The 16,843-nt window shown below is 50.1% G+C and overlaps 2 protein-coding genes across 7 annotated transcripts in view; both read right to left on the bottom strand.

Annotated features, from left to right (window-relative positions):
* Positions 1 to 6,138, bottom strand: part of FRAS1 (Fraser extracellular matrix complex subunit 1) — a 105,547-nt gene extending 99,409 nt beyond the window's left edge. The window contains 2 exon segments of the mRNA XM_030947091.1: positions 3,548 to 3,579; positions 5,948 to 6,138. Of these exon segments, the coding sequence (XP_030802951.1) occupies positions 3,548 to 3,579; positions 5,948 to 6,032 (117 nt within the window). The 5' untranslated portion in view covers positions 6,033 to 6,138.
* A 4,104-nt stretch (positions 6,139 to 10,242) lies between these two features.
* Positions 10,243 to 16,809, bottom strand: MRPL1 (mitochondrial ribosomal protein L1). 6 transcript variants are annotated; one of them, XM_030947575.1, is made up of 12 exons: positions 16,516 to 16,809; positions 16,265 to 16,389; positions 15,448 to 15,657; positions 15,148 to 15,358; positions 14,912 to 15,005; positions 14,074 to 14,329; positions 13,809 to 13,892; positions 13,292 to 13,363; positions 12,995 to 13,106; positions 12,459 to 12,559; positions 11,155 to 11,236; positions 10,243 to 10,511 (listed from the first exon to the last, which is right to left on the bottom strand). In XM_030947575.1, exons 3-12 carry the CDS (start codon positions 15,502 to 15,504, stop codon positions 10,348 to 10,350), a joined length of 1,233 nt encoding a protein of 410 aa, XP_030803435.1. In that variant the 5' UTR covers positions 15,505 to 15,657; positions 16,265 to 16,389; positions 16,516 to 16,809; the 3' UTR covers positions 10,243 to 10,347. The 6 variants fall into 6 exon arrangements, with proteins under 6 accessions (XP_030803435.1, XP_030803437.1, XP_030803439.1 ...); XM_030947577.1 differs by having other exon boundaries at positions 15,448 to 15,576; XM_030947579.1 differs by having other exon boundaries at positions 15,148 to 15,576.
* Between the last annotated feature and the right edge of the window lie 34 nt (positions 16,810 to 16,843).

Here is a 16,843-nt window from a genome sequence, read left to right as displayed (position 1 = left end):
AAGAAAGGCCTCTGGAGAAGAACATCACAGCCAGCAGACACTCAGAGCTCCAAGGAGAAGAGGTCAGAGTGTCAGATTAAAGCTCAAAACCCCACAACTCTCAGAATTTTTCGGTAGTTTATGAATTTCTCCAGATTTATGAATTCCTCCCATCCAAAGCAAAGAGGAGTCTTTTTAAAAATCCCTTCTTGCCAAAAAAACCCTGCCTGTACCTGCCTGTTTAGGAAGAGCCCCCCACGGATTCCAACAGGGGGCCAAAGACATGCACAGACAACTGAAGAGGGGCACAACCTCACTGCTGGGCTCTGGACTGCTGGAATACAAAATCCAAGGAGAAGAAAAAGAAGGAGAAAGAAGAACTTGTGAGCAGTGAGGGTACTGAGAAAAAACACAGGCACGTCCAGATGCTCAGAGGGGTTGGAGGGGAGGGAAGTGGATGATGAATCCCATGCCGCCCACTGTGGAATACCTGGTGAGATAAATCACCTCAGGGTGAGCAGACAGTGGTGGGTGCCTGGTGCAGGGAAGGGCCTCAGCCCTGCCTAGACACCTCATGGAAAGGGATGTGGCTCTCCAGGTGCCACTGCTGCTCCCAGACAGCAGGGCTGTGGATCTGAACCCCCGCCCAGCTCCCGGCTCAGGGGGAATGGAGAGATGCTGCTGCTGCTGCATGAGGGTGCATTTGCTTGGGCAAGGAGGTGACATTTAGACCCACTAAGATAAAACAGAAAAATCATTTTGTATTAAAATGTCTTCCTCTGTACCTTCATTTGCTGATGAAGGGAAAAAACTCGCTTTATCCTCAGAGGAAAACTCTTACATCTAGGGTTCTTTTACCTGGTACCATGAAATCAAGAGCCTATCCCCATCCCTCTGTATTTCACTGCTGTTTTCAAGGAACACAAAGAAGGGACACACATAGAGCACACACTTGATTCAAAAATCACTTTTATTTTTGATCCTCAGTTGATCCCAGCTTTCTGAAACCCACAAGCAGATGAGATTTGCTCCATGAGAGGCATTGCATTACTGTATTCATAAATCTTAACTGCAAAACATTCATGTACATCCAGAGGATGCAGCCCCAGGCTAAGTAGTGCCATTTAAATCACATCATTTATAAACAAAAATATCTTCACCACTTTAAGAGTTAACAAGCAAACCTTTCAACTGAAATACTCAATTCTGATCTCATTTTTCAGTAGTAACTTCTTACCTTTGTAATGAAATTAAAATGAAGCCCATATTCCACTGCTAATTTGACATATTCCCTAACCAGAAGTGCTTTGCACTGGCTAACATTTATTTTAAAAGTTACTGAATTTATTCAGAGTAGAAGCTCTCTGGAATGGGAAACTGGAAATTTGGGGGAGAAGAGACACCCCAGCATTTTTTATTTATTACCTTTCCACTCTCATTCTGTCCAGCACAAACTACTGCTAGAAACAGAAATCTGATTTAAAAAGCATAAAATCAGGATTTGTTTAAACTTCTGGCAACAAAATGCACACAGATGTTACAGAAGGAAGCAAAATTTTTGGTAGAAGCACAAATACAATTAAGCTAAGGCTTTTTATTCTCTTCACAATTTCTGACCCAAAGACTACAAACATTTTCTTTCAAAAAATGCTTCTTTAGTGCTTTCTGCTGTTAAAACCAAGCAGAGCCCATTTGTGTCTCAGGAAACTTCCAAAACAATCCAGCCCAGAAACCCATCTCTAGGTGCACTTCCAGCAGCTGGTGCCACAGATAACATCCTTGTTTTAAAGAGGACAAAATGGAAATGGATGTTGCTCAGCTGGACTTGTCCTTCTGTGCTGCAACCTCTACCAGACACAAACTCATTTTTCAAGTCACACTCACCATTCACACCACCTCAAGGCACAGCCCTGTCCTTCCCCTCCCCCTTGGCACAAACCAGCTGGCAGAAAGACTCCAGCTTTTTGGATTTGCTCCACACCTCCCACACACCCTGACTTCCAGAGTGACATCAGTGTGTCTCCTCGTGGCCTGCAGCTAAGCACAAATCAAGTGGATTTTCCTCTTTCTAAGTAAAGGCAGCTGAAAACTTGCTGAGAGGAGAAGCCAGAGGGAGGAACACCAAGCAGCTCAGCTGGGAATCACGCTCAGGGAGGTGCTTTCCCTCAGAGCAAAGCCACAAACACCAGCTGACCCTGGAGCTAAGTCAGCCAAGGAAGAGGCAGGACTTGTGCAGCATTAACAATTGCAGCAACCCTGCAGTGCCTGCATCGCTGCACTTCAAGGTTTGATTTATGCACCGAGGGTTTTCCAGGTGACTTCAGAGACTTCTGCAGCAAACACCATTCCCACAATCAGCCAGGAGCAGCTCACCTACAGCCACTTCCACATGCCATCACACAATGGCTTGGCAGGCACCTAAAGCTCATCCAGTGCCACCCCTGCCATGGGCAGGGACACCTCCTCTAATCCCAGGGTGCTCCAAGCTCCTGGCCCTGGACACTTCAAGGCATCCAGGGGCAGCCACAGCTTCTCTGGGCAGCCTGTGCCAGGGCCTCACCCTCCCACAGCCAAGAATTCCTTTCCAATATCCAGTCTGAACCTCCCCTCTCTGTTGGTTTGAATCCATTCATTCCCCTCTGTCCTGTCACCCCATCCCTTTGAAACAGCCTCTCTCCATCTCTCCTCCATGTTCCTTTCAGGTAAGGGTGACCCCAAGGCTTCTCCTCTCCAGGCTGGACAATCCCAACACTCTCAGCCTCTCCCCATGGAATGGGTGCTCCATCCCTCTCATCATCCTCCTCTGCAGCAGACACGGACAAAAATCCTAACCAGACCCTGAAAGGAAACAGTGTTTCCAACCACCGTTTAAAACACAATAAAAAGTCGCTACAGGTTTCTACTGGGGGCTGCCAGGACCCTCCACAGTGCATCAGGGAGAGGAGCAAACACGTTTAGAAGCATTCCAGAGACACAAAGTAGCTCAGGCACCTCCTTTTAGCCCAGAGTAGTACCAGAGCAAGGCCGACAAGTGTTACCGAGCAGAACGCTGTTCATGAATGCTTAAACACTCTGATTCTTGTACCGAGTCACTCACTGATTACATTTCTAGAGGCACCAGAAAATAACATGTGTTGGGTTTGTAAGGATCAGTCAGGGTACACCAGACTCACCGTGACCAGCTGAGGGCAAAAAGTGTTAAGCTGCTGTCATGAACAGCTCATTAATTCAGGGAAAGAAATACATAGAAAGAACATATTCTGGCATTTCACTCACGTTTTACAAAGCACCACCTCCATCCTGCCCGGCACTGCCCATCTGTGGCTTCCAACACCCCAGAAATCCCTGACATCCTTTCACCCAGTTAGACTGGCTGGGTCCAAAGGCCCAGGGAGAACTCCCAACCTCTCCAAGGAGAGGGATGTGTGTTCCCAGCAGATTGGAAGATGCCAGACCTGTGGCCTGCACCCCAGCCACAGGGGTGACAAAAAGCAGGAACTGGAGTCAAGTTCATTGAACAGCACCCTCTCCAACCTTTCCCCAGCACGACACGTTCGAGCTCACCTACCTCAAATACGAAGCCGTGGGAGACACAGGCACCTGAGGGAACAAAAAAATCCAGTTAGGAACGAGTAAGAGCAGCAGCACATCCTCCAGTGAGCCTGCTCTGAACTGGGCAGCCACAAAAAAATACAATTTTGGGGCAGCTGAGCAACCTCTGGGTAAGGGACAGGACCTCTGGCCATCTCAAAAAGGCAGGGAGAAAAGAGGGGACCTGCCAAAATAACAGTGTGAGAAGAGCCAGTGTGAGTCCTCATTCCTAAACCACTCCTGCATGGACAACAGGACAGGCTCACAGGGCTCCTCCTGCTTCAGCTGTCCTGGCCCTGCTGACTGAGAGAAAGCTTGTCCCAGGCAGGGACAGGGGCCCAACCAATATATTCAAATATATCCACATATTTCACCTCAACAATCAAATAAGAGTTTAGGAAGTAAAACCAGGAATAAGCTGAATGACAGCTCTTCTATCGAATTTCTGGGAAATGGTCGCCCTGGAGCAACTGCACATGATCTGTCTCCCAAAAGGGTGAGGGGAATGCGCGTTCCAAAACAACCCAAGCAGTTTCAGGATGAAAGGGAAAGAGACCACAGAAAGGCTGCCTGGAGGGACCACCCAGAAAGGTCAGAATTTCTCTGCCAAAGAGTGGAGTTTCCTGAGAAATGCAGATTAGACCAATCTGTACAGAAAACCTGGGAGCTACTCTTCTTGGAATCAAAAGCTCCTCCTTTGAGCTTGTCTTCAGCTCAGCTGCAAGTGGCTGTGGAGGCACCCCCGGGAATTATTTTCCCTTGCCAAGATGAGCCACAGGAGCCCAATCACATTTCTCTCAAATTCAGCAAATAGCTGTTCTTTTGGCAAGAGGAAATAATTTCAAGGTTCATCATCCAGCTCCACCTCAAAATTCAGTGCAAAACGCAAGGTCACACATTATTGGGAGGTATGGGGTGGGGGGGAGGAAAAACCCAAAAATTTAACATCAGTTAGTTAAGACCAGCACAACCCATCTGTTTTACCCCTCCAGGGCTGGCTGCCTTTCATTTTTAGCTCACTGACAGCTAGAGTTCCTTAAAATACCAGTGTGCTCATCTCCTCCGGGGCCAGAGCAGGGAATAGGGACCATGTAGGACTAGAAAGCAAATGCACCAACTCTGATCCTTCTTCCCCACAAAGGGCAAAGACACAGCTCCCTCCTTTACAAGTTACCAAGGGAGACTAAGATACAACCCAACTCAGCAGGACTTGGACAATCCTTAGTTACAAACAAATTTTACTTTTGTCCCCAATTATGGGTGAGCCAAACACACTACACACATTAATTAATTAAGGTTGCCATGCAACAGTGCCCAGATTTTCCACGACAATCAAAGCCCCAGGTGTGATCACCACCTGTTGCAAAGCACACCTGAAAAGCATTCTGCAAATTATGACTTGCACATACTGAAGCACCCAAAAAAGAAACTCCCAGACTTATTGCTGTGGTATTTTTGTGGGGGACATGTTGGATGTGGGTTGCTGGTAGCGCCATTTACCAAAAACATTTCTCAAACCAGAAAAAGTGAAGTCTGTCGGAGTGCTACCCAACGAGTTAACACTGTAGCAAATGTCCAAACCCACACCTAGCAGCGCCTCAGCTCGCACGCACATCGCTGGTTTGCACCGCTGCTGTTCACTAGGAATAGCAGCACTTAAAATCGGGAATCACGATGAGAGCAGGACTCGGGGAGACTGCCACTTCAGAAACCAGCAACCTACAGCCAAAGGACAGGCTGGAAAACCACCCAGGAGCACGAACGCATCCAACCCGCACCCCCAAACTCCAACATCAGCACGGCACAACCTTGCGCTGGCCAAGTGTCCGACCAGCACCCCGAGACAAATCGCGGTGTGCCTCCCCGAGCGCTCCCAAGTTGGCTCCAGCCGCAAGGAGCGGAGCAGGGCTGCGGCCGGCTCCCCTCACGCTTTCCCGGCCCTGCCCGGCTCCCAGCGCCGCATTCCCGAGCGCTCCGCTCCCCACGGCCCCGCCACCCGCGGGCTGCCCAAGAGCTGCGGCTGCCGCTGCCCGTCCCGGCCCCTCAGCCCCACACACCCTGCCGGGGCAGCTCCCCTCACCTGGGCACGGCCGAGCGCCGCCGCCTTCCCTCCCGCCCGCCGTGAGGGGCAGCCCGGAGCGGGACTGGCGTTCCCCCGTGCCCGCCAGCCGGGCACGGCTTCGCCCCGGTGCCCCTCACCTCGCCTGTGGAGGAGCCGCCAAAATGGCGGGGGGCGGAGGCGGACCCCCGCCCGGGCCGGCAGCGCGACCAGGGAGGCAGAGCCGTCCCGTGTGCCGGGGAAAAGGCGCCCGGAGCCGGCTTTCCCCTCAGGGATCATCCGCCCGCGGGACCGGGACGCGCTCGGCGCGGGACTCACCTGAGGCGGCATTGGCCAGCGCGGCTCGGAGCAGCAGCAGCGGCAGCAGCAGCACGGCGGCCCCGGCGGCGCTCGGGGCGCCCATGGCCCCTGGCGGCGAGCAGCGAGCGGGGAGTGCCCGCCGGGCCCGCGGCAGGTGCCGGGGCAGCGCCTCAGCCCCCGCCCCGCCGCCAAACTTCGCCCGCAGACAAAGGGGCAGCTCCGCGCCGCAGCCCGCCCGCCCCGCGCCCCGCCCCGGGCAGCGCTGCGCCCTCCTTCCTCCCGGCACCCGAGCCTCTCCTCCTCCTCCTCTTCCCCCTCCTACTCCCCGGCACCTTGCGCCGGGAGGGGCAGAGGATTCCGGCTTCTCCTCCCCCTCACACCGGCTACCTGGGGATGGAGCAGCTCCGGTGATCCCGCAGCCCGTCTCAGCTGCAACAGTGCCAGGATTAGGCAAAGCAAACGTGTTTGTGTTGGACCTGACCCCAGCGACTCGATCCATCCCGGTGGCTGGAAGGGAGAGGTCACCCTCTCACCCGGGTTGAAGCTTCTGATTTGTTGTGTTTTGGGTGTCAGTTTGGGTTGTAGGATTACAACAAGAAATAGCAAAGCAGGGTCTGTTTCCATGTCCATTTCTTCTTGGCTTGCACACACACACAGTACCATGTCCATTCAAGAAAAGCTTCCTCCAGCACTGCACACTCAACACATCACAGAGCCAACGTTTCTAAATGAACGTTTGGCTCCTTCAAGTCACAGGATAAAGAAAAACAGCCCCAATTTGAAGTTACAGCCATTCCAAGCCCCAAATTAAAATGAACTCGGAAAGTGAGTTTATTTTTACTAGTCTGTGAATGAAATGTTGTTTTTTTCCCCTGCCAATTTCAGCTTTCCTGCTTCATAGCAGTACCCCAGTTCCCACACAGCAGCTGGTTGCACAGGGCTGGGCTGCTGCTGCTGCCTTCATCTCCTGCTTACCTGATTAAATGCAACGATGGCAGCTCAATTTGATAACAATTCCCCGTGGTAACTCCATCTGCTCACTTTTGATTCACTTCCTAATGATTTTTTGGGGTTTTTTTTCCTCCTCAGGATATGCCTTTAATCACTGTGCCAGAATTCCCACAGCAAAAAACACACAAGCCCCAGGTCCCTTCTAATTCCTCAGGTGAAACTCTGGACAACTTGACCAAACTCAAAGAAACACCAGCAAGATAGAACAGGTGAAAATAATTAAAGCAAGCACACAGAGAGTTCAATAATTTCATATAAATGTGTCCAGCCCATCTTTTAACCATTTTTGTTCTTCATCTTCCTGCTGCTGTTCTTTAGGCTTTGACAACCTGTTTCCCTAGTCCAGCTACTGCCTACTCCTCCCCATTTCTCCTACCTTCCTTCCTGCTGTTCCCCCAACACTGCTCCAAAGATCCTGTTAAAAGTCAGGAGAACTCCAGACCCATAACTTAGATAATTTTTCAGATTTTCCCTCTAGCAAACACTCATTTTCAGCATTTCTTAAGTTTAGCACTCAGTGCAAAAGACTTGAAATTTTCAGAAATTCAAAGTTTGCTAAAGTTTTGTCCTTCACATCCTATTGAACACAAAAGCAACATTTCCATTTTGAGTCTATTTACAGATTAGCAGCAAATAAAATTATCAAATAAGCTTCGGACTCTCTCAGGAGAAATATGAGATAGTTCAAAGGCTGAAAGTTTGAAGGGTACAACTTGCAAAGCACTGATGCAGCTGTCAGCTGCTGCCACAGATCTTGGAAATAATGGCACAAAAAGTCACTGGGGTTGTAGAAATTAACCACTTTTAGCCTCCCTTTTACCAAACCTGTAGGCAGAGGTCAGTTTTCTGCAAGTTGGTATGAAAGAGCCATTCCTCCACTTGGCAAATCCCTGGCTGAAGAGATTGGAGCCAGACATACCTTGTGTTCCTGGAGAGCTGGCCTCGTGCTGGCTCAGACTTGCACAGAACAGCTGGACAAACATGGCTCTGAGAAGGATCCATCTCTGGCAAGTGAAGGAGTTGTCATGTGCATTTCCCACTTCCAGAACCCCTGACACTTCAATATTTTTCCAGCTTTTAACTGGGTTTTTTACAATTTTATTAATAATCCTTTTTAAAATCCGTGAGATTAGCCCACAAAAACAACGTGGCATGGCAGTGTCACCACGTGTGACCTTCAGCCAGCATCTCCCAGTACCTGGCAATTTGGGAAGACTGGCATTTTCCTCTTGTTTTCCAAGCAGGAGACACACTGACACTTCTGCCTTCGTGTCCTGGTGGGATGAAGCCTCTAGACACCTGCAAGCGGAGGTACTGACAGAAATAACTGCTTGGAGAATTATGTTTATCCCTAACAGTGTTTTTTGTCAGCCTCAAAAGCTTTTTTTCCTCCTCTGTCCTATTTCAGTCAATCCAACTATTCCCACATGGAAGAGTTTTGGCTACAGCATTAGCCTCTCTCCCAGAGTCTGGCAAGACCAGCGGTATTGCAGAACATGGATAATAAAATCCTGTTTAATCACTCAGAACACCCATCTCAGCACTAAAAACCTGTCAGCCCTGGTGGCAGCTGGAACATCCCTGGCCTGCTCCTCCAGCCGTGGCACAACTCCCATGAACTCAGCTTGACCCACAGGTACTCCAGGTTTTTTAAAGTGCCACAAATTCCCTACAAGTCCAGGTTGAGGCTGAGTGTCAGCCCTGTACTCCCCACAGCTGCACACAGGCTCCAAGGACAACTTCTTCCTTCTTTGGGCAAATGTTTCTGTTTCACTAAGCTTGAATCCCAGCTCTTCCCCTTAGTTAAACTAACAGCAGGTCCAGATAAAACAAACCTAAAAGCCATCATTCATCACTTGCAGGGCTAAAGGTGCTGCAGCACTGCCTCCCTCCATCCCACAGGCACTTCCAGAAGCCAGCAGTGCCACTGCAGTTGTGCTCAGTGCGACAATTAAAGGGATTTCTAAGGCACCTTGGCCCAAGAACCACATGTACAAGCCCCACTCTGCCTGTGTGGGGACTCTGCTCATTACAGAGGAACCATCTCATGGTGATCATCACTTCCATCTCTCCCCTCCCCGTGCCAATCCAGCACTCCAGGATAAAAAGAAGTCCCAAGGCACTCAACAGCTTGTACAGCACTGTTGCAGCATGGCACAGACCAGGGGCATTACTCCTTCAGCAATCAGTAGCACGAGTTCAGAACTGCACCTGAAAACTTGCTGAGCCCACCAGCTCCTTCTCTTGCCCACCTGACCTCCAGAGGCGCAGATTTCCTGTGTCCCCACAGCTCTGGGATTTTCCAAGTGCAGATCCCTGCAGGAACCTTTGTCATTCCATGCTTTTATTCTCTGAGAGCACACTCAGCAGTTTGAGAGCTTCTGATTTAAGCTCACCTGTGCATTTATGCTTAAGCTTTTTTTTTTAAATCCACCCATCAAAGAGGGCAGGCCTATCTTTTCCCAAAATGGACAGTGAAGTCTTGGAAATAAGCCAGGAGAACAGAGAAAAGAGAAATCTATTCAGATAATACCACAGGCTTTGCTTTTCTGCACCAATAGGTAACTCACATTCAAATTCAACACAAACAGCACACAACCACTGGAATGTTTCATAATATCCCTTACATGTGTAATTCCTAAGCAATAAAGATAGCCCAGCGCACTGGCATTGCTTTTCCCACTTGCAACATGCAAAGTCTATTAAGTCAGTGTGAAACCTTCCTATACACACCTCAAAGGGAATTTTTGGATCAAACTCTGAGCAAAGCACCCCACACAACCAAAAATAATCAGTGTGGCCTGGCAGGAATTGGTCACCCTGACTGACAGCAGCCAAATGCTTCCAATGGGAGCTAAAAGCACTCCCATGCAGCCAGATCCCAGTAAACTCTTGGAAAAAGGAGGCCTACCTCCAGAATAGGAATGATTTAAACCTTTGCAGATCTGGACCAGCTCATCCCTGTGGTAAACAGCCAATCCTTTCTGGGACCATCTTACATTTCGGGGTGCAGCTTTACGAACGCGTGTTCAGCAACAGAAACCCCCCCAAAAAAACACTTCAGGAGAAATTCCAGGAAATTCCCACGCCTTCACAGGAGGGAAGGGTGGGAGCGCCACCTCCTGGAAAGAAAGCGGAAAATAGCGGGAAAGAGCCGGGTCTGCAGCTGGTATTCCAGAAAACATGGGAGCAAGGTGCATGCTTGCTCCCCTCACAAAAAACGTTCAATTCTTCCTTAGGGGAAAACATTTGCTGGGTTCTGACAACAGGCTCCTGCTGGTGACAACGTTACACCCAATTTAGACATCCATAAGCTGCATTTATTTTTTGTTCTCACAGAGCATGATTTGAGTGACACTTCACATCTGCTTCCCCAGCTGGAGCACCAGGCCCACAAGGAGAAGATATCAGGTACTAACGGATTCCTGGACAGGTTTTTGCTGATCCTCATCAGCTGCATCTTCTTCCTCTTTTTCCTCTGCTTTCTCCACCTGAGGTAGGATTCCATCGAGGTTCAGCAGCAAGCCTTCACTGGTGGAGGATCTGATAACCAGCCTCTGCACAATGGGATCTAGGAACACAAGGGGCACCACCCAACTGGTCACTCCACCCCTTGCCATCAAAGAACACCACCAGGTTTGACACTTCAAATCAGTAGAAAAGCTGCTCAGAGCAGAAAAGCTAATCCTCACTAAACTGGGCTGACGTACATTGATTTAAATTCATTTAAAAAAATAATAAAACCAAAGCATTCCTTTCTGCACCTACTTTATATTTGAAGTCAGGCAACCCCTTATAGTTTTTATTTGGGCTTCTCAAGGCATGTGTACTTGGCTTTTTATGGTCTGGTCTCTGCAGCTACTGTGAGCAGCATCACTGGGAGAGAAGCAAGATCATTCTTCTGGCAGACATTAAGCAAGTATCAACACACAAAAAACTGGGATTTTAGCTTACACAAAGCTCCTTGCCTAAAATTATTTCATGAATCATCTTTTCCTCTCCAGCTAGGGAGATGCCCTCTGCTTGAAGTTGACTTGATTATTCCTTTGGCTAAGGAATTAAAATTAAAAAAAAAAGGAAAGAAATAATCAACTTTTCCCTAGGAGGAGCAGAAATTTTAGAGATACTTGGAGAGCAGCAAGGTAACTGTATAACTACCCAGTAAAGAACACCCATCTCCCACTTGGGTTTGCTGCAGCCTGAACAAACCTTACCAAAATTGGATGGCTTGAAGGTGCAGATATCCTGGATAATTGTTTTCAGGTTGGCAATGATGTGCTCAGTGGGCATATCCAGCTGCAAAAGGACAGTGCCAAGTTAGTCATGGTGATGACGCCTGGAGCCCAGGTGAATGGATCTGAAAGCACTGGTGTTGATGTTTATTCTACATTTAGATAGGTTTCCTTTGTGTGTGCTCCCTGTGAAGGAGTGACAAATCCCATTAACAGCCTTATCCAAATGCTGATTTGCTCACTCTTCTCCCTATTTCCACTCAGGACACAAAATTCCCAGGGCTCTGTAACAACATGTAGCTTTAAGGGCTGAAAGCTCTGAAAAAAACAACTCTTAAAAAACCAACATATAGACAAGTGCTTTTACAAAAACCTCATTAAAATGAAGGAGATGTCAAAGGCCATGAAATGCATCAGCACCTAGAACCGGACGCATCAGGAGCTTGAACAGAATGAAATCCATCAAAAGAACCAACTCATGAGCTGCATGATGAGGACAGGTCATGCTCAGAGGGTTCCAAGCACTCCAAAATAGTTCCCAAATGAAGATGCCAGCTTCCAAAGCAGCTTCCCACAGTAAATCCTTTAGTTCCCTTCTGATTTCTTAACTAAGTCAGACTCCTCCAACAGCAAGGTCCAGAACTCCAGCTACACACAAAAATACAGACAAGGAAGCCCCTGGAATGCCCATACACAGCTCAGAGCAGCTAATGAGAATTAATAGACGCATCTGTCTCCAGCACTGCCAGGCAAAGCTTCAGGCATTTCCTACCCTTCCTGCCTGTGCCACCCTCAGCCACCCTCAGTCAGAGGAACACCAAACATCAGGCAGGACTACAAAGATGTAAACCAGAAGGAAAACAACAAAAAACCACCAGAGCTTAGGGCAGAGAAAATGAATAAATAAGCCAAAATTAATGTTCTGTTTCAGGTAACACAAACAGTTCTTGCTTCCTACTCCAGTCCAGAACTACAGTTATCAAAATTAGAAGTCTTTAATTATTTGGTTAAAGCAAAGACTTTTTGACTCTCCTGCATATTTGACCATGGACTTACAAACCCATAGTTTATTCCTTACCACAAAAAAAAAAAAAAAAAAACCAACAACCCAAAAAGTTTAAAACCAGCTGAAGATGCCACACAACAAAGAGTTGTATTTTCTCCAGAGGCTAGAGAAAAAATGGTCAAAAACTTTGAGAAAGAGGTTGAAGAGATGTTTTTTCCCCTCTTTGAATACTACAGTTCTGCTCAGGGCAGAAAATGTAAGAGCTCTGCACACAACTTACTCTGGCTATCCTTGTCTTGATGACACTCTCATCCTCCACCGAGTACTCGTGACATTCCCTGAAGAACTGCACCATTCTGGGAATGTCACTGCCCAGGGAATCTGTTAAAAAACAAAATAAAAGAAGCTGTCTGAGCAATGCTTATTGGCACAGATGTGTGTGGCACCAGGAAAGAGATCGTTCAATCCGCTAATTAAAGCAAACACCGGTCCAAAATGCAGTTTCACAGACAGGACAATGGTGCCCTCACTGAGATCACAGAAACAGTCTCCCTGTTCCCTCCTTCCCCACTCAGCAGGATTAATAAGCATAAGGGCACCTAGCAGCCAAATGCATCTGGGTTCTTTCTTATCCCAGGTTTGCCTGTTGCAGGAAAAAATGGATCCCTAAAGTTCCCTTGACTAAGACAAGCGGTGCAGCCACAACCTAACTCCCAAAGTAACCCCATATCCTGACAAAAACCATTCCAGGGGCACCCCCAGGGCTCTAGCTCCTTCAGGAGCTGCTAACAGGTGTAAGCAAGAACTGCTCCTTACTTCTCTTGGTGCTGGGGTACTTCTTTTTCAGCTTGTTCCTCAGGGGGATTAACTTGGGGATGATGGCAGGGACAGCCACGTAGAAATCAGCCTGGATCTCATCCTCCAGGATCTGCAACAAGCACAGTTCCACTCCTTGCATTCAAGCTGGTTTATAAAAGGGTCCAAGCACAGAAACACATCTCTCTGCCTGCTGCCTCCCAGCCAGAGCTCACTGGACATCAGGCTTCCTCCCCTGCCCTCCAAGCTCCAATTTAAATTAGGATTTTTATGTAATTCTTTAAGAAGAATACATACCCATTTGATTAATTCAACTCCTCCCACGATGGCAGCCCCATGCTCTCGAGCTACCTCAGCTTCCTGCTCATTCTGTTGAGAGAAAAAAGTCATTAAAAACAGCTGGACTGCCAATTAGGCTGCTGCTGCTCTGCTGCCAGTGGAGCTCAGGGAGAGAATTCCAAACAATTCAGTCCAAAGAGCCACCAAATAAACCCATGGCAGCCCTCTGGGATCATCTCACAGAGATAAAATTATTAACTGGCAAAGGACAGCTGCAAGAGAGTGCTGGACACCAAAACCCATGGAAATAAAGGAACCCTGGCTCACCCACCTCTGTGAACACCAAAAATCCCATTAAAACACAGGAACCCTGGCTTAAACACCTCTGTGAGCACCAAAACCCCATGAAAGTTCAGGAATTCTGACTCACCCACTTCTGTGAGCACAAAAACCCATGAAAATGAAGGAACCCTGCCCCACCCACCTCTGGGAACACCAAAACCCCATGAAAATTAAAGAATTCTGGCTCACCCACCTCTGTGAACACCAAGACCTTGTTCACCTCGTCTGTGAAGCGATGGGGGAGAGCGACACCGCTGGAAAAAGGATCCACTTTTTTCTGGCAAAGGAATAAAAAAAATTAAAGCGAACAAACAGAAATTATGACTTGAGTGTAAATTACATCACCACAGGGAGCTGGTCCCCTAAAAATGAAAAAAAGAAAATGCAAACAAGGTGAGGGACTGCCCTCAGTCTGAGCAGCCCCAAAGCCTTCAGGAGTGCCAGAACTGCCTCCCCACCTTCTTCTGCAGTGCCATGTCCAGGAAGACGTTGATGTACACAAACTGCTTGGGGTGGGTGAAGTCCAGCTCCTGGAACCTCTTCAGCATGCCCACGGCCTGCTCCAGCCCATAGGAGGGTCTCCTGTAGAGCCAGGTCAGGTACACGTCGTCCACGGGCTTGCTCATCAGCGGCCGCCTCCGAGGGAGGGGCTTCTCCTTGGCCGCCTCCTTCGCCTTCTCCTGCCTGCCCCTCTTGGCATCTTTTTTGGCAGCTCTAAGACCAAAAAAAAAACCCCAGGCACGTTGTGAGGTCACCAGTTATCTTATTTTCACAGCACTCTGATTTTATAAAGCAAGGTTTTCTCCTCCCTCTCCCGTAGCATTTTGTATTCAGTTGAACACCCAATTGTTATTTTCCTCCCTATTTTCAGAGGGTCTCCAGGCAAGGAAAACAATATTAAAATAATAACTGGACCCTCCATCTCTCTGTAAAGAGTCTGCAGCACTTGAGAACACTTCATTTTCCTGTCTACTCTTGCTTCTCCCAGCTGTGTTATTACAGAGATGGCAAATTAAGCAATGAAAAGCCAATTAAAAGACGGGAAGGGTTTCAAACCGACCCCAGAAGCTCACCAGCTCTCACTCTGACATGCAACCCTGCTACACTCCGCAAAAGCACAGCCCAAAACCACAGCCTCAAGCTTTCCCTGTGCCATCAGCACAGGAAACACTCCCTGCGAGCGCAGGTTGGTCTCCGGGAGCCTCTGAGGGTCAGCCGGCTGTCGGACCAGCCCTGCGGACACCAAACCCCCCAAACACCCCCCAACACCTCCCGGGACGCCGGACCCGCACTCACTTGGCTGCTGCGGCCGCGTAGGGCCGGGCGGTGGCGGGGACGGCGAGGCGCTGCTCCAGCCCGGGGAGGACCCAGCCGCACCGCGGGGCCAGCGCTGCGAGGAGAGAGCAAACACCGCCTCAGACATGCGCCGCGGCGCCCCGCACCCCCGACCCGCCCGGACAGGCCCCCCTGCAGCCCCTGAGGGCCGCGGCAGAGCGGGGCAGCGCCGCGGCTCCCTCAGCGCGCCCCCTCACCTCGCCACAGGCAGCGGGCGCTGGGCGCCGCCATTTTGCCGAGCCGCCCTGGTGCGCCACCGGAACTGTTCCCTGCGGAACTCGCTCCCCGGGGCCGAGAAGAAGCGTTCCGGCGGTACGCAGGCCCGGGATCTTTAGCGGTGTGCCACCTAGCGCCGTCCCCCCAAGCTGCCGCGCCCGGGCTTGCCGTTCCGCGGGTGCGCGGGTTCCGCTGTCCCGAGAAAAGTGACTATTGCCCGGGGCTGGTCAAAAGCCTCCAGCTCGCTTCTTCAGTGGCCTCAGAGGGGCCTCAGGGCGAACCTGGCGTTGTCTCGTAGCGCTGCAGGCCGAACTGCTCCCCCTCTCCTGAAGCAACATGGCGGCGGCTCTTGAGGGCAGTCAGAGCCGTGGCCCTCAGCCATGGGGGCGTTGACACCTGTTCAGCCACGGCTGTGTGCGAGAACATTGCCTGCTGCAAGCCCGTGTAATTCCAAAAAGAGCTTTTGTGGCTGCCATCTCACCCCAACTCCCCTGTGGATTGGGTGGGAAAAGAGACACCTAATTCACTGTCCTGGAGCAGCACCCACTTACAAACATCCACTTGTATCTCCTGAGCTGTTCAGATCCACACCACAAACTGTAATGGTTAAAGGGGGCTTCTATTCCACACTGATGTGCTTTTGATTAAAAACATTCCAACCCTCTAGTCTTCCCCAATCAGTGTGTGTCCAAGTGTTTTTACATCAGGGATATGTGGCTGCCTCAAACTCCCCAATGGATCTGTGTGCAAGGATTTTTAAACCAGACAAGGGTGGCTGCGTAAAACAAACTGGAACAAAATTGTGTTCATCCAATCCAACACCTGGCTCAGTCTCCTGGGAAAGGATGGACATGGGGAGGTGGGAGGGCGACAGGAGGAAAAGGAACCCTCCTCGGCTAAAACGCCTCAGCTGAGGAGTGCCAGCCATTTGTTTAAGGCTCCAGGGGTAAAATGAAATTATTTTGGACAGACACTTAGCATTGTCCCCTGTCCCTCAGTCCCCTGTGAACCTCTGGCCTTTTAGCCAGCAGGTCTCTGCCTGGAGCATGGATGGAGCACGGATTTCTGGAGAAACACGGGCTCGCAGATAATGCTCACCCATCCCCAACACCTCACTGTCCCCAAAGTCTGTTTCCTGCCAACAGGCCCCTGATCCATCGCTGAGGCCCTTCCCGCGCTCCGGCCATCAATGAACTTCTTGGGTCCAGGAGCAGCTCGGGCAGCTGCAGCAGAAAGCAAATTCCAATTAAAAGCCCCAGAGCCTCATGTCTTGTCCCTCCCGGTGCTCCCCCGACCGCTTGTTGCTTCCTCAGACACTCCCTGGTACTTTTTAATTTTTTTTTTTTTACCTGCACTTCCCTGCTCCGGCTGCCCACGAGGCTCCGTGCCACCGACACTTGGGCGCCCAATAAAACCCCACCGCCTGGAGGAGGAGAAACAGAGGTGTCAGACACCGAGCAGATACCCGCACACTCAAATCCCCGCCGTTCGCGCGGCATTCCCAGGCGTCCCTTCCTTCTCCAACCGCGGCTGTGAAACCGAGGGGGGAACAGGAGGGGGAAAGGAGGGGGTAAAGGGGGCGGCAGGTTCCTTCGTGCCCCCGCCGGAGCCGCTCCGTGATCGCCGACACGGCCCCGCGAGTGCCCGCGCTCCCCCCGCCGCGGCCCCGGCACCGCC

The sequence above is a fragment of the Camarhynchus parvulus genome, chromosome 4 (assembly GCF_901933205.1).
Source record: "Camarhynchus parvulus chromosome 4, STF_HiC, whole genome shotgun sequence".
In the NCBI taxonomy this organism is placed as follows: domain Eukaryota; kingdom Metazoa; phylum Chordata; class Aves; order Passeriformes; family Thraupidae; genus Camarhynchus; species Camarhynchus parvulus.
Note: the sequence above shows the minus strand (reverse complement) of the source record. Positions and strands in the feature narration are given on the sequence as shown.